At 38.8% G+C, this 23,238-nt stretch overlaps 1 protein-coding gene across 1 annotated transcript in view; it reads right to left on the bottom strand.

The window, feature by feature from the left end:
- The window catches only part of KCND2 (potassium voltage-gated channel subfamily D member 2), a 290,804-nt gene extending 267,817 nt beyond the window's left edge, over nt 1-22,987 (bottom strand). Inside the window, exons 1-2 of the mRNA XM_080393939.1 lie at nt 22,868-22,987; nt 20,500-21,673 (exon numbers count right to left, since the gene is read on the bottom strand). Of these exons, the coding sequence (XP_080250065.1) occupies nt 20,500-21,614 (1,115 nt within the window). The 5' untranslated portion in view covers nt 21,615-21,673; nt 22,868-22,987. The remainder of the gene's footprint in view (nt 1-20,499; nt 21,674-22,867) is intronic.
- Nucleotides 22,988-23,238: the final 251 nt, after the last annotated feature.

The following is a 23,238-nucleotide window of genomic DNA, read 5'->3' as shown; positions in this document are numbered from 1 at the left end:
ATATGGTATTTTAACATACATCCAGCATTATTCTCAAGAAAAGTTGAAGTAGAATTTACCAGACTACATTAGGCAAATTCTTTCTGAAAAATAATATTTGGAAATGTGATTGAAATAGTTTGTAACAGTATTAAACATGGAAAGTAATGAATGCGGGATTATTCTACCACAAACCACTTGTGGGAAAATATGATAGTCTTTTATTTGAAACTCCAAGCAAGGGTTTCCATTTATTATCCTTGATTGTCCATGTGTGGCTGCTTAATTGAATGGATTGCTGATAGAAATAATCTCTTAAAGGCTCTGTGTCTGAGACACCTTCCAACCAGTCTGCAAAAGAAAGTTACAGTGATATATAGCATCAAAATTAGGCCTCCCAGGGTGCATCCTGTATCTTTCAATTTATTATATAAATAATAGATTCAGTATGTGACTTCTCCGTTACTTTTCAAAAAGTAGATTATTTCATGTGAGAAGTCCGCAGCGTGCTCACTTGGAGAACTGACATTTCAAGCAGGCCATTCATTTTTTTGTTTTCTTTTTTTCCCCCCTGAAGGGTGATCCAAAACATGCAAACAAGGAAAATTTAGTTATGACAATAGTTCTTATGAAACAGCGAGCAGAAATGGACAGATGCTTCAGTTTTGCAAACTGTCTTTTTTGCTATATATGATCATGAGTGTCTCTCATCTGCTGTACTTCCAGATCAAGAATTCTGGAATTTCCTAAAATTTATGAGAAAGACTGTTATTTGTTTTTTTCCAGAACTAAGTGATATTTTATGCAATGGCTTCTCAGTTATTTGAACAATTGGAGATGAAACTCCACTTTTTACAAGTATGGACCACCAAGTCATCGCTCCATTACTCAATGAAAAAAGAACACTTCTTTTTCTTAAGTCATTATGGCACTGCTGGCCCTGAAGAGAAATTTCAAGTTACAGTAGTGAGCATCACATAATAGAATGGTTGATGAAAATTGTTTCTAACCTCAGATTTTCACACGTACATCACTTGAATCGCAATAGAATTGCTTCACCTGTTTCCTACATCCCACTATTTCAAAAGAATTAAAAATGTACTTTGCTGGCAGTGCTAAACATGACAGATCAGACCTCATTCTATTTTCACATTACTGTGCACTAGAAGTAGCTCATGAAACAATGGCTTTACAGTGCTGTAAAACTGATGTGAGATAAGCAAACAACAAGGCTCAGCACCCCATACGAAAATGCTTCCAACTCCTTCCATAAAAAGGTCATGCTTCAGAAGACAAGCTTAGTCTTTAGATGCAATGGACACTATAAAACCATCTTGTCTATGCTTTTACATAGACAAAATTCACAAGTGGCAGAGTGGCTGAGATCCACACATTTGTGACCTCAACACCTGCCTGCTGAAGCAATGTCTAAACTACCAACCTTGAAGGAGTTGCTGTTGCTGAAGAAAAAATAATTTGTTCAACTTGTAGATGTATGTTTACAACATAGGTGCATGGGTACCATGAAGATGGACAGGGTATAGAAACCTAATTAAAACCATCTGTATCACTATGGAGCTCTGTCTTCTATACTAGCTTCTTCCTAAATGTTAAATCAAATCTAGGGAAAAGAATTGTGGTGTCACGATACTCAGAAATATTCCCAAGACTAATCAATGAGATTGCTACTTCTTTAATCACCACAGTCTCTGAGGAAATTTGCAATATACTGCATGATAAATATCTTAGTGAAAAGAGCAGGAATGAAGACAGGAGAGGACAGTGCTACCTCAATCTGGATCTCAGTGCTATGTCTGAACTCCAGAATAAAACACATTTTTCTCTTTTAGTTCAGCCACACACACATGTACAAACAGAGGGAATAAAAGCCAGCTTTTATTTTAATCAAGTGCACAAAGTACCAAGAAGCCATGGTGGACCTTGTGTGTATGTTTGCAGGCAGTTTCAGGACAGGACTCCCACTGAGAACAAAGGATGCACAGAATGAATGTCAAAAATACTCATGCTTTGTAGAACCAGTATTTCATATCAGGAATTTAAAAATACAGAGAGATCACCTCTGTAAAAAACAAAATTGGAAAAATACCTAAAGAAACAAAACAAACAAGCAAGCAAACAAAACGCACAACCAAAGGAAGAAGATGCATTCTTTAGTAACTTCTGAATGTTACTGTGTTACTGCAAAATTGCAAAACTGGGATACTGTTTATGATTGAAGACACCCACATTTCAATAGCTAGCACACTAAATTGGTAATTGTTCACAAAAACAGCTGAAACGTATCTGTTGGTTTTACACGTACTGGTAAAAGAGAACTGGCACCATAAAATACTAAACCCCACAAGTTTTTAGTTTTTCTGTCACATCTCAGTGCATTTAATATCCTTCTGTCATATTATTTATGACTTCACAAAGAAACCAGTTATTTCCCATTATCTCTTCAATAAATAAGTAAAGCAGAGCATGCTGCAGCGCTACAATTCGTTAATGAGATGCCTACAAAATCGTCACGGTGTCTAGTCTCAGAAGCTTGCACAGCATCTAACTATTAGAGTTTGCCTCAGCCCTGAAGAGTAATTGCATTTTTCACACATTGATATGTTCCAACCTGACAGCTGAGACACGTATTTTGGAGTGGATTACATAAAGTAAGTAAACCTTTCGATGACACATTTAACATTTAAAAAAAAAAAAAAAAACAAAAAACCACCAAAACCAAAAATTCTTGCAGTGCATTCAGCTTTAATCAACATTTCCACCAATCTATCATAAGAGAGCTGCCTTCTTTTCTGATAAGGAAAGCAGGTTAAAACTTTTACTTTGGATTTCATATGGGAATAATCAATCCAACACTCCAGTCCCCATTGGAATGAGTTGGAGTTGTTTTAAAATTACAAACTAATGACATAGAAATGTTAGATTATATACTGTAAGACAGAACTAGAATTCTGATCTAAAGCCTGCTAAAGAAAATGAAAGCCCTTCCATTAGCTCCTGTGGGCTTTACCTCCAAACCCAAATGCTGGTAGGAATAATTAACTTTTCCACCCATTTATCTATATTGCTGCTTAGAAAACAAATGCATAGGTGAAAAATGTTTCTCTTTTTCATTAGCTAAGACTGTCAAAAATGAAAAGAAACTAGCATGAAATTCCTTCTACATTTAGAAAAACAAAATATTTACCAATATTTTTCAAAAACCGGTAGGTATTTACCCTGTAATTTCTAGAGGCATTTTTGTAAGATGTAGTGTTTACCATGCATATTTCTTTATTTGCTCTAGGTTCTCTCATCTCATTTCACTAGTTTGTACTACAGTTCCGTAATATTACTTTACATCTTTTTTCTTCTAGCAATCTTTTATATCTTGGGATATAATTTCAGCTGTGTTTTCTACTGTTTTCTAAATGCACTACCGAGGACAGAAGATTTAAATGTTGTGAATTTTGTATGTTTCCCTCTCTCTATTCAATTAGCAGAAGAATATTTACTCAGGACTCTTTAAACGTGTACAGAGGTTATTGTAATATAACCATAACGCCTCAAGAGAATATGGGTACACAGATTTTTCTGAGGTGACCTGTTCAATATATTCTTTGTCCTTTCTCTCTGTGTGAGTGGACAATACCATTAGGAAAAAGCATCTTGGGAAACGCTTGAAAATGGAATAAGGAACAGTTAAACTGCAGTAGAGCATTAAACAAAACAGGCCCCCAAATCTGAAAGGGGAAAAAAACAAAGAAAAAATAAAATATAAATAAATAAATATATTTAAAAAAATAAAAACAAAACCCCCTAACAAATCAACCAGAATTCATAGCTCTGACATTACGGCCAGTTCATTTTGCTGTCCTGGAATTGGATTCAAGTAGAAAGTGATGACACTTGGTGTGTGCAGGTAGGTTTTTGCCCATGAGTTAGTGCAGTAACCACAGTCAATGAGTCTAGAAAAGTGGTTTAGCTCACCTGAAAGTAGACAAATATATTTGAGCATTTCACCCAGGCTCATATCTAGATATTCCTGAATTCTGTTATCTTTTTCTTCAAGTTAGTGATTCAAGCAGAGCAGAGAAAAACCAGCATTATTTATATATGAGATAAGGAAAAAGAAATTTCTCAGGCAGAAAAGGAAATCAGACATAAGAAGATGGGTAAAATTCTTGGAAGAGTAAATGCCATCAGAAAAAACTTTTTTAGTCAACAACACATTTCAGGCAATGAGGATAAATATACGTGTTTATCCACAGAACTCATTTACACATGCTATATGATTACTGTTTAATAAGACATTTCTTTCCAAAGAACAGTTGTGAATATGCATAAAATCACTCATGCAGTGCATCTATGCCAACAAAGCTGCAATGTGCTCTTAAATGGAATAAAACCTACTCTCTCTCAGTCCTTCTCCAGGATTTTCAGAGTATTGGTATTCATGTCACACATCAGAAAAAAAAAAAACCATAAAAAACCAAACCAACAAACCCAAAACTACTGCGAGTTTATTTCTTTTTCATTAAACAAATTATTTAGCTAATGGTCATCATGTATGGGAGGAACCTAAGAAAGTGTGGGCCTTCTCACTGGGACTGATGGATTTTAATGTGGAAAGGCAAGTAAGCATAGAAGTGCATATAATAAACGTTGTGCCATTGATATGTATAGGTTCTAGCCAGGCATTCATTTTAACTGATTGTTTGACAGATTTTTGTTAGGGAACTGAGCATTCCTTCTTTATGCCCATTTTAGATATATAACCTTATCCTAATATACTTAAGCAGTACAATCCCAATGTATAGGCAGAACTATCAGTTTAAAAGTCCTTTACATCAGCATGATAATGAGGAGATATAATATATGGCACATTTTTCACCAACTACTTTAGTAAACAGCTCAACCAACATATAAAACTTTTATTACTCTAAATAGCACTGTTATACCAGTCCAAAATTAGCTACATTAGGCTCTGGCTGTCATGTTCTCTGATGCTATTAATGTGATACCCTTTCAAGCTTGCCTGAAAGTTTCTGTGAGTTAACAAGACTTTTGTAAGCTAAGGAAAAAAACATGTCAACTTGTTCTCCTTTTAGCTCTAAGAAACTGTGAGCAAATTCCCTACTCCAGTGTTGATTATGAGCAATTTCTGTGAAATACTCAGGGAGGGATCCCATGTATGACTCAACCTCCATGTTAGGAGAGGAGATGCTGTATTACTTGTTTCCCATCAAGAGTTTCCTCTTGATAAACTGCAAACAGAATAAAGCTGTTACATCAGAAGTTGGAATCTACTATATTACTGTCTTTCTAATGACGAAACTATGCTTCGATAAATATAACTTAACTCTATCTTTTGCTTTTTTCACCCTATCTTTGTATAAGGTACTGGCAGCAATACATGTATTGCAGGAATCCCTGTTGCCCTGCCATGGAGTTTGGTTTAAATCCTCAGAGTCTGAGATAATTCAAATAAATAATTGTTGTACTGGTCAATATCTTGCTAGAGTTGTTCATAGACAAGCCTGATGCAAAGTCCTCTCGGGTCAAATCCAAGTTCTCTAATTGATTTCCATGGGCTTTGGATCAAGTGAATAGCACTAAATCCTGCAAGGCATTCAACAGTCCCAGGTGCTGCAGAATTTATTCATCTTCTATTGAAATGCTTATTAGGTTTAAGTGTTCTGAAGCTGACATAAGTTCTCATCACCTTGTAGATTACGACCTTTGATTATATAAATAGCTGAACAAAACAGAGATGCAAGAAATAACTGTGAGTTTAAAGCAGCTGTTTTCCTATTTGCGCAGTTTTCAAGCTCTACGATATTCTTGGATCCTCTGAACCTTTGGTACTTAAGAACAGCTATCTTTTATCCATTGCCTACAGTTCTTTAAAAGAATTTAGAGAAGAAGTATAAAACAATTTATTTCCCTAATCTAAGGCTGATCCAACCCACAGTTAAGTCATTTTCATTAACTGAGAACATGAGAGGGTAATATGAAGAAGTCATTCAGTCCGATGCCTTATCAGTGGCCAGAAGCAAATGACGTGGGTAGGACATACATAAGGCAAGAATACAGTGATATTTCCCTATTATACCTTTTCAGGTTTTAGCATTCTGCAGATTAAGGATTTTCCAAGGCTGATGTTGTATCTTTTGCATTTGATGTGCATTAGTGGATATCTGGACATTAATTTTTCTAATTGTTTTTTCAGTCAAAAAAGAATGGAACAGTAATGGCTGGAACATAGCCTTTCATCATAAGATGAAATCGTTCTCTCACAGCAATGTTTCTTAAAAATACTCTCCATTCCATGTACGGATGAAAGGTCCAAAATTGCTTTGAACTGAAATCCCAAAAGCAATTCAAATCAAACATTCCAAATGTGTAATTTACTTTCAGATTTTTGTTCTACATTTCTAAAGAAAAATGAATAAAGAATAAGTGGTTTTCGTTCATAACTTTTTGGAAATAGGAAATTCATAAACCATGTTTTCCAAGTACATTTTCTGTTATCAAACTCTCAGATAAGGAAAAAAAGTTCGAAGATTCCTGAATAGATTTTCAATTAGCTTACATGGCAAAAGCTCTTGGTGTTTTACTGTGAAACTTCCAGAAAAAATATGGGATATCTTTTGGAAAAAGTTCCAGAGATTTAGTTGGACATATCCACAAGAGTTACCGACTCTTGTACTATAGTAACGAAAACTTGTGAACAGGTATATTGCTCTTCTACCTCGCACCTCAAACCTGTCACGGTGAACTTGACTGGGACATCACAGTCCACAGAAGAGCTAGTGATGCACGAACAGTGAAACTGAGTAAGCAAAGCAGGTCTGTGCTGCATGTCCCTGCCGGCCTTCAGCCTACGCTGTGCTGCACAAATTCCTTGTCCGCAGGATAAACCTGAGGAGAACATTGTAACAGAGGAGCCTGCAGGCAACTCAGGACTGGTGATTACACCACCTGTGTGGCCTTGCCTTCCCCTGAAGTGCACCAAGAAGTTCTCATGAGGACATCCTTTATGAATTGGCTTCTTGTAAAAAGAATCAAATATGTAATAGCATGAAGGACCAACGAGGAGGATCTCTCCACAGACAGGGTCTGTGCGGCCTGCTGTGGAAAAGTCCATCCAGTGCTACAGGAGTGCATGTTCCCAGCATCTGAAGGGACATATTTACTGGCTATCTATAGTCCTGTTTTACTCTATCTTATGAAAACAGCTGTTTCATTAAGTCATTTGTTGTTGGGCCTTTCTTGTGAAGATCCAGAAAGAATCCTGCACCATCTCTCCCTCACCTCACACCCCACCACTCCAGCACAGAACAACAGTGACTACCAGGCTACTCTCTTGAAGGACTAGCAATTCAGACTTCTAACACGATCTTAACCTATTTTTCTGTAGCAAACGAGTTAGGTAAACAAACTCTGCAGATACATTGCATAGGCCCCTGTTCTCAGCTCATTTCTTAAGGCGGTAGAAAAGTGGTTGGCATATTAAAAACATCACTTTGAATCTCAGAAGTATGCAAATAAACTGGTCTTCATACAAGGACTTGTTCCAAGGACAACTTAGAATTAAGCAAGAAGCTTAAGAAAGAGCCTACATTCTCTCCCATCAACATTATCACTCTTCAGGCTTGTAAAAAGCATTTACTTGAACAGCAAATGGGAGAAGCACTATTTTAAAAATATCATTAGATCAAAATTATTTTCCCCAAATTATGGAATAACAACTGTTGCCCCTCAAAGGAGAAGCAAACTTTCTGCAGTGGTGCAGGATAACACTTTTGCTTTAGAACTTGTTTGGAAATTTATGATAAAGCTTCCCAGTTGAGGGAAAAAAAGGGGAAATATTATTTTTATTTCTTCTGCAGTTTATCCATCTCTTTCTAAAAAAAAAAAAAAAAAAGAAAGAAAGATGTTTAATATGCCCTTTAATGCATAAAGGAACACAATTTCATGAAATCTTACACAAAAGAGAAACATACCAAAGGAAATGTGGTTATTTCACACTAGTATAAAACTGTACTTTCACACTAGTATAAAACTGTACTAGCTGGCAAATTTGAGATTTGCTGCTCTGGAAAAGGGCATGAAGACGAACTAAAATGTGTTAAGCCAAATCATTGTTGATAACAGGATTTCATCCCAAATTAGAGAATTTCCTCAGCAAAGAGATCAGTGTGATTTGCAGAGAAGTGAACAAAGTTCAGAAGGCAAATGAGAAAGACATGAACTCTGAAGCAGTTTTGACCATAATCCTCTCTTGCGGCCCTCAAAGTTCTGCTGTGCTGCAGTCTGAAGGCAACTCTAAATGAAATGATAATTTTAATATTTAATTGAATATGAACATGAATACTGGAATGAAGAGAGTGTCTGCGCTGACATTTATTTTAGTGTGTCTCTAAGATTTCCACTATGCTTCAGAGCTACGCATTCGCAATGCCTAACTGGAGTTTAGAGCTCTGACACCTCCTCAAAGACAGCAGAATAATGGCATGGGGAATATGCCTGACACCTCTCCATTGCAGCACTTTAAAAATGGACAGTGGTGAAACAGTTAATAAGACCAACATGTGAAGCAGTCTTTAGGTTTCCCATTCAGCAGAACAGAAATTATTTACAACCCTTTGAAGTTAAGGTTTTTAAGCTCTCCATATCTTAATTCAAAATTGTTGCTATTTGAAGAATGACTTATTTCCTGCAGAAAATTACAGTGGTTACTTATTTAAATGATTCCTTCAGTTTTCTAGAAACTTTTAAACCAGTCGAAATATTAATTATTTTTTTTTGTTGGGTTGTTTGGAAAAGGCAGAAAAATTGTCGAAAGCACGGAAGTGGCCTTAAGGGTTACACAAAATAAGAATATTTTGAGTTTAAATGTAGCAAACACATTGCCACTTTCATATAGTGCGAGTTGTCATCAAATCCCAAGCACCTACTCTGCTATGATCTTCAAAAGGAATGTGATGGACCTTTCAGAGTTATGTAACTGGGAACAAGGAGACTAGACCAAATCTTGGTTTGGTTGGGATTTATCTCATCCATTTCACTTGGTGTTTAAATATTTGAGTCTCTGCTAATCATAATAAATTTCATTTATGCCCAATGCAAATGAACAAGCACCTCCAGATCCATGCTTCTCTTCATTACCTCCTAAGTGAAACAAAGATGACTAGTAAAGAAGGATTTAACTTTTGGAAGAGTAAGTTAAGGCTTATAAATACCTCCCAGAGACAGTAAGCAACTGGCAGAGAAATAAGTTTGAATTCCTTCTTTAGATTCTTTTATAAGTTTTATTTTACAGTATGCCCTGGTTATCTCCTTTAAAAAAAGGATGTCCTACTTGTCTCCTTTAAAAGAGTGGTATGTCCTGATTGTCTCTTGCAAAAACCCACACACCTAAGATACAACCTGCAAATTCTGTAGCTACATCCTTCCACACAAACATATGGACTGGGAAAAGAACTGTATACAGACAACATGAAAGGCTTATTTAAGGAAACTTTTCTGCTGTATTTGGATTTGTTTGCTTTGAAAACAAAGGAACTTCTAAGTACAGCTAGTCAGCTGGAAAATAGGTATCAGGAAGTATATTAAGGCAGAAAACACAGCACTGACACTAAAGAGATGAATCAACCTGTTTTCAGCCTTTTGATATGAGTATCATTCAAATCCATAGTTCAAACTATTGTCCTGTCCAGTATTCCACATCACCTAGCACTTTTTGCTGTATTTATTGAATTTGTTTGCAAAGACATAGCGAACAGTGCACACTAAATGTGGTGGCTACACAGAGAAACAGGGGAAGCTCACATACCTTGTGGAAAAGTGCTGAAAACCCCACCACCTCTTTCCCACTGCATGGCCAAACCCACTGTAAATCCACGCCGTGGATCACTACCTGACAGACACGGTGCTGCACTCAGTGTGAGGAGGGCTGGGGGCAGACAGTAGCTAGAAGGCAGTTGCATCCAAAGAGATCTGAGCAGTTGGCTCCAGGCACTCTTTTCTGTCTTCTCCTACAGACCTGAAAGAAACTGGCTCCTATCTCCCCCTCCCACAACTAGGTTTTTATCTTATGTGCGTGCACTGCTGCACAAAGGTGCCCGTATTTTAAAATCATCGGTAGTGTGTGCCAGACACAACTAGTCAGCATCATCTGTGGTCTGCAGCTGCGCGGGTCCCCGGAGGAGCAGAGAGGCTGTCACTGCTCTGCCGCTACGGCAAGAGGCTGAACCATGCCAAAGGGCTCACCAGCATGACTAGCATGATTGCTCTTCTCATGAATGATTTAATGCACTAAATTTCAAAAGTTTGGGCCTTGGATGGAGAGAAACTGTCGGTTAAATGAATGATAATGGTTGCAGTCTTTCAGCAGGTATCATTTCTGCAATGATCTGACTGACATGGGGTAAAGGGAGAGAGGTGCCAGAAGTAGCACATGGTCCAAGAAGGGTAGCATATGTATCATATTTTACACCTGTGGTTTGTTTCGTGGTTTTTTTTAAAGAGCTTGTAATATTTACCTCTAAAACTCAGCATCTTTTGACACAATTAACATCCAGTAGTTGATTACCATGTCAACAAGCAAATCAGATAAAACTTGAGTTTCCCTTTCACTTAGAAAATAACTAATACCAAGCTTGTCAAATCATTAAGCCCGTTTGTGGACAGATTTACTCTAAACTGTCTGTGGGGAAGCTTCAATATGTACTCTTTGAAGTTTTCCATCCAGGTGCCAAAAAAGTAAATACTAACTAAATTTTCAATCACTGTAGAGATTACAAAGCAAATATCTAAAGTTTCTTTTTATATAAATACATATCAAATAAACAGAAGAAATAGCTTCACCTATAACTTACCTAGCTCACATTAGGTGTATGAGAATAGGTGTATATAGACTGTCTAGTTCTGCCCATCCCTAGTCCTTGATATCCATGTCTCAATATGGCTTTGATCAACTGATGTAAACAATTGCATCAATAACCAAAGCCAACCAAAAAAATTTAGAAAAGCTAAAAATTCTCAATTCTATAAGTGATACAAGACACTGTAGTATTTTAAATTACAAAGTTGCTGTTACAAAGAGTTGTTACTACAGATTTTTTGGTAGTGCTGTGTTTTCAATAGAAAGGCCACAATTCTTAACCTGCTATTTACCAACAATGAAGTGATTAGATATCCTAAACCAAAAAAAGTTTATACACTCCTCACAGTCAGAATTGGAAAGCATCTTCTGCCTCTCTGCTTTTCATTCCTCTGTGGGAAGTAGGAGAGTTTGGGGACCAGCATGTTGCAGCTGTAATCCACCGTGTCAAAGAGCATCAATTTTGTTCCTAAGCAACCTTGCACGGTACAGTAGTTGCTGTCCATAGCTGATAAGGATGCTTAGGGAATTGTTAACTGGCTGCAGGTGGGCGAGATGAAAGTTGCAGAAACTGAAAGTAATGCCACTCACACAGTAATAAAATTCCTCTTTTGGGTTACAAAAAAGGGGAAGATGAGCAGTAACAACAATGAAAAGTTAAGGATGCCTCTCACATTACATATGCTCTCACACAGAAAACTGGTTTGGTTCATCTACTGAAAGAAGCAATGAGTTAGGATGCAGCAGACACTTTCAGACTGTGAGCTATTACATGATACTAAATTACGTCCTTCACAACCTCACAGTCTGACTCACAGCCGTTACAAGGAATGCCTGGATGACCAAGCTTGCAAGTGATAACTTGAAAGACTGTTCCTGTGGATCAGCCAAAATATTTTGAGAATCTGCCAGTACAATGCAAAAAACCCTCGTGTCTCTGGATACACTTTTGAAGAAAGTTAGACTTTGGCCTCAAAACATTTTTTTTTCCAAAATAATAATTAATCAAAGCATGCTAATGTATTATCATAAAATTAGATCATTTTAAGTACCTTTATGGAGTTTCACAGTTATTTTTTTATCCAAGGTGATTTAAAATCCTAGTGGAATATACATACTCTATTTTAATGTACCAAAGTACTCAGACTAATTAAAAAAATTCCTAGAAGTTTATATTGTCTGTTATAGCATAAAAAGTTTTATCTATCTAAGGAAACTGAGTCTTCAATACTCAAACAGCCAAATCTATTTATGTAGACACAGATTTTATAACATTTTTGTTTTAATGTTCAGAGTATGTTGTATTAGATCATATTTTGAAAAAGAAAATAATAAAAGTGTTCTTAATATTGGGAGTTCTGGTTCACATGTTCCTGTTTGATATAAAGCTTTAGTGCAAGTGGTAGTTAGTACAAAGCTGAGCTAGACACTGTCTGGTTGAGTCAACTCACAAATCACAATGTCTCCTGAAAGAGAAAGAACTGTGAAACTCTGATAGAAGATGCTTACCTCACGAAAACAACTTTTTATAAAAAGAATCAGGAAAAATCAGGAAAATGTGTTTTAAAGATGTTTCATTTAAGAACACAGATTAAGGTCAAAATCAACTAACAGACCTATAGACCATGCTACAAAGCTCATATTGCTGCAAAAAATGAAAAAAACAAATACAGGCAAGTACTTCTCAAACCTCCCACCTAAATCTACAAACAACATATGTATGAAAACCAAATACAGACAAAATAAAAATATTTGCCATCATACCAGAGAAAGGGATGAGTTTGCAGTGGTCAAAATTGAGAGTTATGGTTTATGTTTTCTTACCACACATCAGCGTCTTAACAAATTTACTGTATATAAGCTAAATATGAGACCTATTGAAATCAATAAACCCTCAGGTTGGATGTGTCTTTGAAAAAATGCTATCTCCTACTTGACACTGTGTTATAATTTTGCACGTGGTTTCTAAAAACATTTTCATTAATTTAACAGTATCCGCATGTCATAACTCACATTTCTTACGTATCTTTTCATGCTGCACTGTTGGTTTAAAAAACAACAGAAAAAGAAAATTAGGATCAAAAGATATATTTTCCCTTGGATGCTTTACATTCCTCTTTCATTCATATTACCTTTTTCTTTTCTTTAATTACTTATTTCTCTTTCCTAAGAATACCATGCACACAACACTCCATCTCCTTCTACAGTGTTGCGTGAGTATAGGGCATATTGTATTTTAACAAGACCTGAACCCTTCTAAGTTCTATTTGACTCTGACAGGGGTAGGACATACCCAGTCTCGGTACAATACTCTGCTTTTCCTAGCACTTAACTTGGTGCATGTAAGACTGTTTTCTAAGGTGACTAGGTACCTAGTTTCACAGCTTAATTGTTTTCAACTGTTCTCCTTTGTGTTTCTAAGCACCTAAGCCTTTTTCAAGATTTCAGGCTGAATGCCTATCTGCATCTCCAGATACCTAAATGCCTTTAAAAATCTTCCTTGCAATCTTTTGCTCCCATAAACTAATAAACCGAGGAGTTCTCTGTGTCTGTAAGACTTGACTCTACTAAAGCAGATCAAAGAAATCAGTAACATGGATGAAAGTGAAAAACCAGGGATGAAAAGCAAAATACTGCTCCTACATACTTTAAATATGCAAAATTTTACTTTCTTCACATTAATATTTTTGTAGGGTTTTAGACAAACTCCCATTTTCTGTAACAGTGCAGGACCAAGCCCTAATTACGTACATTTACACAGTGGCTCCAAAGGCTTTCACCTTCAGGATGGAGACCTGCAGATATGCAGGGAACAGTCCTGTGCCGTGGACTATAAAAAAAGGAAACTGTTTTTATAAATACACAAATAATGTGATTGCTTATATGAATAATATCTTTGTAGCTTTAATATTTACACAGATAGCAGTCTTTTAACGTTTTGTTAGCTTTTGTAAATGTACTTAACTGCTAGAATCTGAACTGAGGGTAGTAGGAACTCTGTACTGATGGCTGGGTAAATTAAGATATGCCTTCTAATAATGTACAAGGTGTGTCTACACCGGTGAAAAAGAGTGCAGTCCATTTGAAATATAATAGAGCTGAACCTTGTTAGGTATTTTATTTTTAATGAAGCTAAAATATTCTAGGACTCATGTATTGGTCACATGATCTTCATATGTACTCACGTTTAAATCTCAGCCTTCATACACCAGATACCTGAGTAAATATTTGTATCCAGTGTTTTTCTACAGAACACTTTCATCTGTTGCAAAACAGGTGATCTAGTCAAAAGCACTATTTTATATTTCATCTCCATTCACATTTATTTCAGTACACATGGAAATAAAGCAAAATTATTTGTGTACTTTGCTGAAAAGGGATTATTTTTTTTTTTGGTCAAAACAAAACCCACAACATTTTATTTAACAATGGGATTACAAAATATTACCAGAGACACAGGAAGATCAAAAGCATATGCTTCAGAAAAAAATACTTAAGAAATGGTAGAATATAGCCTACTAATTGTGACTGGGGTTGAAGTCCACACATGGTAACTATTATTGTTTCGGGAAATGTAGAATAGAGCTATCATTTCTAAGCACTGTCTATGAATTTTAAAACCTTTCCTCCACTGCACAAGCAATTCAGGAAAAGATGTTTTAAAGACTGTGTCTTGCGCAAAAATATGTGCTCCCATTTATTGCCCGGTACAGAAATATACAGAATCTTTTCCATCACTCTGTCAGGTAACTGATGAAACTTGATAAGGCTGAATCTAAACTTTATTTCTATATTTCTAATTTATATTCCATCTTTTGAACAGTCTATCCACTTAACTCCTGCTGAACCAGATCCTTCTCTCATCAGCTTGCCGCAATGCAAATTATGAACTGCTGCCAGTGGACTATAATGGCATAAAAATCAAGTAATTGGAGTAGTTCATTAGACTTTCTTTCAAAAGTCTGAGAAGTAAATTGTCACCCTGAAGTTGCAAGATGTTCTCAACTTATTTTGGATAATCATTTTATTTTTGCAGCATTTATAAGTTCTCATGTTCAGAAATACAGTTTCCATTTCCAGATTTTATTGCAGTCGAACTATTTCTAATACTGTATTCATAGATTTATATAGCTTTCGTATTGCGTTTTTTTCTTCTTAAAGGCATAATGATGTGAGTCAAGTATGGATTGTCATGACTCAGTTTGAACTTCTTGGGTTCGATCATAAGGATTTTACTAAAATAACAATATTCGCTGACAATTACTTTAATGATAGGCCATAATTCATAGATCAGACACCACTCATAATTACTCTCTATGTCAATTTGTTCTGCTGTATTGTCAGCGTATTTCTTTGCTAGATCCCGGCCCACATCAATCTCATTGTTCTTATTCTTGACTCACAACAACAAGGAAACAAAATTCCATCTGCTTCCACCAAAGAAGCAAAATAAATTGGATTCTGAGCAGAGAGATCTTTTTTATTAGGCATCACCTCCCCTCCATGCTTTTCATAAGTGAAGTAGGGAAATTCATGCTCAAGAAAAATGAGTGAAGTAAGCAAACTGCCGTTCCTCTACGAGATCTTCAGGATAATTTTTTCTTGACAAGGAAAGCTGACCTCAAGTGCAACTAAATAAGAATATATTGACTCCTGTTCTCTGTAAAGCCAACAACCCAATACAGTTTGAGCAATCTTTATATTAAAGAACAAATATTTTTTTTTCCCCCATCAAAATGACCCTTACTTTTTGTATTTCAAATTCTCCCTGGAGCCCTTTTTGAATATCTAGTAATGTGCTTTGAAGGTGATTACACTACACTTTGTCCCTCCTCTGTTATATAGTGTTCTAACTAATCAGGCTAAATGTCTCTGCTGTGAAGAGAAAATAGATTGAGACATCAAACACATTTGTAAAATACAAAATTCACTAGGTTGTATAGAAGGATACAAAAATAGAAAAGAAACTATTTGAAACTGGGTTGAAAATATCAAACACAAAATTAATGAATAAGCCAATATGCAGGTAAAAGACACAGAAAAAAATAATTCAACTTTGCTAATCTTTACTTTTGTAATATTAATCATAAAAGTATTTCCAAAGTTATAATTAAATGGTTCAGAAAACATTTATAATTTTGTACTCTCTTGTCAGATTTTATTGAATTCAGTTTTTTTACTGCAAGTTCTGAAAAGATGGATGTTTTCAAACTAGCACGCAGAGACCATAAGAGACTAAAGGCTCTCACAATGGTCAGAAAACAAAACCAAGATAATGTGTGTGACATTTGGGAAAAAAGTGATGCTGTGGAAACTTTATGTTGTTCATAAGGAAAAAAAATCTATCAAACAAAGGTCAGAAAAAAAAAACCCTGCTACGAGGAAAGTTCAGGGCAAATGAATAATAATGATGATGACGAATGAAAGATTTGATCTAATGGTGAAGTATGAATGAGGAATCTGGAAAAAAGAAGCAGAAAAAATAAAGCCAGGAAGAAAAAAGAAGGAAAGGTACCAAGCCAGCAAATCCCCAAACAGGAAGGGAACGGAAAGTGGTAGTTTGAAAGAAAAGTGAAGAAAATAAATAGATGGAATATACCCATAGGGATGCATTAAGAATGGAAAAGGAGTGAAGGTGGGAGAGAATAGATTCTGCAGGAAAATTACATCTGTCACCCTATTTCCCTGTTCATTGTTTGAGGGTTTCTGTTGTCAAATCCAGTCACCTATTTAATTATAAAGTCTTCAGGGAATTTGATATGTCTTAGATGGGATTCCTCAAGCATTATGGACTATATTGACAAATAATGAAAATTAATAGTTGCTTTATCTTTTCTGGAAGACACACCTCTAGTTTGTACAGTCAAAGCAAATAAATGAATAGTCTTGTGTTTAAGCTTCCCTTCATAAAGTATTGTGCTCAGCTACAAAAGTATTTCATGACTTAACAAAGCTACCCAATGCAAAGCCTATAAATAGAACTTTAATATAGCACTGAGATTGCTTTAGAACTACTCACAGAAGAGCACTGTGTTCCTTATTTAAAGCATAGTGTCTTTATAAAACAAACTACACTATCGGTCTGTCTGATTTGGGAACAAGCATTACCCTTACACCATCAAAACCTTACCTGCTCATTTGCTGGCTACTGACAGGGCAGAAGGAAAGTTATTAGATATCATATTATGAGGTGGCAGCAGAAAGCGACATGACTGGGTCGTTACGGGTACAGATGTTCACAAGCCCCCATATAAGTCTGCTAGTCCTAATTCAATAGACCTGACTTTTTTCTCTGCCTGTTTCTTGACCTTTAAGCCCCTAACTTCTATGTTTTTCATTGTTATCTTGAACCTCCACAAACTGCTTTGTGACCTCTTCAAATTTTATTCTCTTGTTCCTTCTTGTCCCTTGCCCCTACTTTACTTCTGCTTTTCCTACAAGTAACATTGATAAAACACTGATTTAATAATTCAAATCAGCTCAGTTTCTGGCAGAGTGCATGCTGCTATTCTAGAGTCATTGTCCTGTCTCCTCTCTCTCTCCCCCAGCCTTTACCTCTTTCTCACTCTCTCTTTCTCTCTTCTGTTCCTCCTTTCTTCCTTTTCTTTCATTTCTTTCATGTAACACCTCTATGTACAACTATGTACTACTTGAGTTGAGCAGTCAAGAACAGTTAATAGCTGGAATATCCTTGGAGGCTAAAATGTAGTAATATTTGAAGTCACTGGCACTCTGCAGAGGAAAACGTAATCTATGTTTTTTAAAGACACTTTAATTGCTCAGCAATCATGCAGAACTGAGAAATATAGCTCTGCTTCCAAGATAGTAACTCCCCAAATTGCAAAGGTCGCTTACTCAATACCCTTGCTATCTAGCAAAATGTGAGAATGACACCAAGACTCAAACACTCAACTTCATGTCAATTTATTATTCTGTATTAGCTTTCATGTATTTTTGTAATATTTCACATAGCCTCCTGTGTGCTATCATTAGAAATAGCAAGACTTCATCTAGCTTTGTTGCTAAAAGAAACAAGTTGTTCATATAACATCCATTTATATAGCCCTAATTTAGCTAAAACTAAAATTAAAAATGAATGGTAGTTCTGTATTAGTAAACAGCTGAGTTGCTTTAGCACAGAGAAAAGGTGGCAGTACTAATTACAATTAGCTTTCTGTAATTCCCTTCCTGCTTTTCCTTGTAATTCCCCTCTCTTTTTGTGTAATTATTCCACCAACTAAAAAGAGTTCAAAGCTTTTATTATGTTAATTCTATTTAAATTATTCATATATAGTTAACATTTTAAAATAATCTTTATGTGGTTATCATGGTGTTATTAAAAGGACATTATCTAGCTAATGAATTGATTAAAGATTTCCCAGAAATATGTGAGGTCTTTCATATCTGAACTTATAATCATATTTGAACTTCTGAGGGTGAAACTTTGGATGCCTGTACAACCTGCTCAAAACTTTCTCTGTGCAAACTACCTTGAAAAAGGAGTCAAACATGAATGTGTGCTTTTTAACCCTTTTTCTTCCCCTCGAGACCTAAATATTGTATGGCTGTGTACTTGAAAACAGGTTCTTAGGCTCTATTCAAATAAATATTTAATTATGTTCAAATTTCATCAGTACTTTTGGAGATTTTACTCAGAATAATACCTCAAAACCTGGAGCTAATACGCCTTTTTTTGCTGTTGTTGTTGTTTTGTGAAAGAAACAAACAAGTCATATCAACGGATCACATGGGTGATACCATACCCGCGTCATAATAAATTGCAAACCGGCCATAAAACTGGAAACAAAATTCTGTTCAGTACCATGGACAGGTGCTGCCCAAACTGTCCATAACGGCAAAAACAACTTGCCCCAAGATCACCTGTCTTTACAAAAACCACAGACCAGCTCCTGCTCTTTTAGGTTAAGATTATACATTATAAACGTTGGGAAGTTCTTAAGACCTAATTTGTTGAAATCACCACAGTTCTAATTAAAAATGTATGGCAAAAAGTATCCGCATCAGAAAATACAGGACTATGGAATTAGTTAGCATGTATATAACTTGTTACTTCTGCTAACTTGTCCCTTCAGTTTGCCACTACCAGAAGAAAATGAAAACCAAAAAAAAAACCCCAGGAACCTAAAAAGCAGATTAAAATCCCCAAAGCTCTTGTCACTCCTTTTTAGCATAACTTGCTCTTACAAGTATTATAAAATATTTACAGTGCACTATATTTATCTTCATTTGTTATATCATGCCGAAGATAAAAGCCCTGTATAAAAAATGGTGGCATAAAACAGTCTCTTTCTCTTTTAATGTTTTGAATGTGTTTTTCACAACTAAATTACAATTGCACATAATAAACCAACTTTTCATAATAGTTTAATAGCACACTTTCATTTTGCTAAATTTAAAAGTTATGCATATTTCATAAATCTCAACAGTCCCAACAAAGTGTGGCAAGATGTTTGACTAATAAAATGATGGGCTTTGTCTTCAAGAAAGTGAAAAGTTTATCTTCTAATATCTGTAATTATTAAATAACTAGACAGTTTCTAAGGGATCGTCAAATTTTCAGTTTCGTAGCTGATAGTCTACAGCTCAAAATTAGTAATGGGGAAAAAAATGTCTTCTCAAATTAGTCAACCTTTTAAATCCCTTTTGCAATTACAGGCAAATGCATTTTACAACTCGGTGCACAGAGTCAGCTGACACAACAGGACTCTGGCATCAGAGACCATATAAAATAATACTATAACGCATCATTCCACTAAACTGTATTGGAGTCTAATGTCAACAATGGCATTTTTAAACTCCTTATTCTCTGGAAGAATTTATATTGACATTAGAGTTACGTTTTAAGACATATGCTTGATGTATCATGTGTCTCACACTTCCTCAGACCATTTTCCAGAGTCTGTCACCAGTCAGTGTGGCTTGCCCCTTGTCATTTAGAAGTTACAGGTCCATGGAAATCAAAGGAAATTTATCCAGTGTCTTAAATAACATCAGGAATAATGTTTGTGAAGATTAAGGTATCTATACCTCTTTCACTTTAATGAAAACAAATCACTTTATGATACCAAAGTCAATATCCAAGTCTACACCAATACATTACTTCACACAAAAAGGCAGATCCACACACTTTTATGCATGATCAAATTAAAAGATCGCACTTGGGTCCCCCTTATCATTACTTTAGCAACACTGTAGTAAGTCCTGTCAGCAAACACATTACTCTATGAAAAATCCAGCGATAACTCAGAGATATTCATAAAATATTCCAATTTCACTATCCAAAACCAAAAAAAATATTAGAGAAAATTCCAAGGAACCCAAACAGTTTCAAAATTGTTTTTCTTTGTTTTGTTCTTTGCTTTTTCAGTTTATCTGCAGTTTTGGGGTTCGGTTTATATTAACTGCAGCAACACTTTTTAACTCACTTGCACGTGTAAAACATTCAGAAAGAATGTCCTTTCTGACAAAGAAAGTCGCATCGCTAAAGTTCTGTAACAAAAATTGACCCTTGCATTTTTTTCTTTCAACATTTTTTTTAAATGGAGTATTTCCCGTTTGTGCCAATACACTTGTTGAAATGTTGGCTGTAACCAAACACCAGCTGCACTTACCCCAGTGTTGTCATGGTGACAATGGTGTACCAGAAGGCTGCAGGGATGCTGGTGAATTTGCTGGCTGATGAACCTTTCTCTGCATAGTACATGACTGTGGCAAAGATGATGATGGCCATAGTGAGTGAGAAGAGAAGGAAGCCTAACTCCGAGGCACAACTTTTCAGGGTATAGCCCAGGATGCGCAGCCCCTGTGAGTGGCGGGAAAACTTAAAGATCCTGAAGACACGAAAGACTCGTAGTGTCACAAAAGCCCCACTGACATCCTCATTATCTGTCATCACCAGGCCAATGTAATACGGCATGATGGCAACCACATCAATGATACTCATGACACTGCGCACGAATTTGTAGCGACTAGGGGCCGCCAGCAGACGCAGGAGATACTCAACTGTGAAGATCATGACACAGGCGGTATCCAGACAGAAGAAAGCCACGGCATAGCGCTCTCCACAGGGCAGCTCTTTGATGCGACCCGGGCTTACCCCGCAGGGCACTGTCTCCACCACATTGGCAATAACAGAGACGGCAATGAAGAAACCAGTTACATAATAGAAGACCAGAGCCAGCGTACTGGTGTGTGGGTTTTCAAAGGCCCGCCACATCCTCTGCCGAGCTGTCATTGAGGGCAGGGAGCTCTCAGCTGCATGATCCTGATCAGCATCGTCCTGCAGGCGCTCGGCATTCTCACGCCGGCGATCCTTGTACTCCTCATAACAGCAGTCGCCAATGATCTCGGGGATGATGCCAAAGAAGGCCAGCTCCTCATCGTAAGCTGAGATGCACTCCTGGCGGGGATAATGAAGCTTCCCTGTACGGTAGAAGTTGAGAATGTGGCGGAAAATGTCAGGGTCCCGATCAAAAAAGTACTGCTGTGTCTCAGGGTGGTAGAAGAAGTCCCGCTCTGAACTGCCCAACAGAGTGTCAGGGTAGCGCTCCAAGGTGTCCAGCCACGTCTGGAACTGGATGCCACTCACATTCAGCACAATCAGAGAGTCCTGGCTTCGCTTCCTCTCCTGCCGCGGAGCAGCTGGCATGGGACCTGTGGCCACTGGCATCCATCCTATGGCTGCTGCCCTGGCAAAGGGTAGCCATGCTGCTACTCCTGCTGCCATGGTCCCAGACACCTACTACAGCTAAGGGAGTCAATCTAGAGACAGTTCTGGTCCAGCCACTAAAACAGAGAGTGAAAATAAAAATACAAATGCTCACACATTTTCCAGGCAACAGAATTTCTGAACATTGTTGTGATTTTCAGTATTAACGGAAAATCTTTTTGCTTCCTTTTTTGATACCCCCACTCCCTTTTTCACCAGAATACCCTTTCCAGGGGCTAGTTCACCAGTTAGGCCAATAAATCTGGGCACTTGGAAATCAACGTATTCAGAGCAGCTACTCCAGCAGCCAGATCCTTTGGATACAAGGTCCACGCGAGGCCCCCGGATGGAAGCAGCGGTCCACAAAGGACTGACCCCGGGAGCCGGCTAGTAGCTCTGGTGCAGCGGTGCAGCCACCTGGAAGGATATCTTCTTCCACACGCGATGCAGCCGGTCCCCCCGCCCCTCCTCCGCTCCGCTCCGCTCCCCGCCCGTCGCCGGAGCCGGGCCGCGGCCGCCAGCGGAGCCCTTCCCGGGCGGGCTGCAGCGGGGCCGCCCGCCGCCGCCTCCCGCTCGCCGTGGCGGGGCGGAGGGGTGGGCCGGGCCGGTCGCCCCCCCTTCCCGAGCCGCAGCCCTGGAGCAGCGGCGGGACGAATCCTCTCCCTGACCTTGATCGCCGCCCCGGGGACTCGTCCAGAGCCCGGCTCAGGGCCGGGGGAACCGGCGGGGCAGGGGGAGGAGCTCCGGGCGGCAGCATTAAACTTTAAGGCAAGTTTTCCGCGTAGGAAACGCGTTGAAGGGCAGAGGGGCGCCGGGGAAGGGGCGCCGGGAGGGGGAAGCGCCCCCGAGGACGGGGGCGGGCGGGCGGGAACCTCTCCGGGACGGGGCGTCGGGGCGCGGGCAGGGGCCGATCCCGGGCGAGGAGAGCGGGGCCGCGCTGAGCCGCGGGGGCTGTGGCGGGGGTCGGCGCGGGGGCCCCGAAGCAGCCGCAGAAGGTGGGATGGATGCGGGGCAGGGCAGCCTGGGGAGGCGCCGAGCGGGTGGCGGAGGGCGAAGCCAGGGGAGCCTGGCGGCGGGGCGGGAGCGGGGCAGGGGCTCCTCGGCGGCGGGGGAGGCCAGGGCGGGCGGGGGGCAGGGGCGCGGGGCTCCGTAGCGGCTCGGCGGTGGATCAGCCCCCCCCCCCCCTCCTTTCCCCCGTCCCCTTCGTGTCGCCCCTTCCCCGCGGCTCTGCTCTCGCATCCCTCCGGACGTGCCCAGCCTGCGGCACCTACCTGTGAAAGTCTGGCGAGAGCGCTCAGTTGCATAGAGACTTTTGGAAATGCGGGCTCTGCCGCTAGATCTCCGCGCCCCGCCGGGAACGGCGGGGAAGTAGTTGTTCCTGAGAAAGCTTGATCGCATCCAAAGGGACATCGATAATAAGGCTTTCCCCCACCCCCACCCCCCTCCGCCACCGCCGAGCGCCAAGCAACAAGTTCAAGGGGTGGGTGGGGGGAAAAAAACAACGTAATCGCGCCTGGCAACTCGGCGGAGCACGTCCTTGCGGGGCGCGGATCCTGCGGCGCGGGGCTGCCGTCAGGCGCGGCTGCGGCTGCGGCCGCTGCCCCTGCCCCTGCCGCGGGGGTGCCGCGGGCTGCGGGCGGCG

Source organism: Falco punctatus, assembly GCF_963210335.1.
Source record: "Falco punctatus genome assembly, chromosome: 6".
Taxonomy (NCBI): Eukaryota; Metazoa; Chordata; class Aves; order Falconiformes; family Falconidae; genus Falco; species Falco punctatus.
The sequence above is the reverse complement of the archived record's forward strand: the minus strand, read 5'-3'. Positions and strand labels throughout refer to the sequence as shown.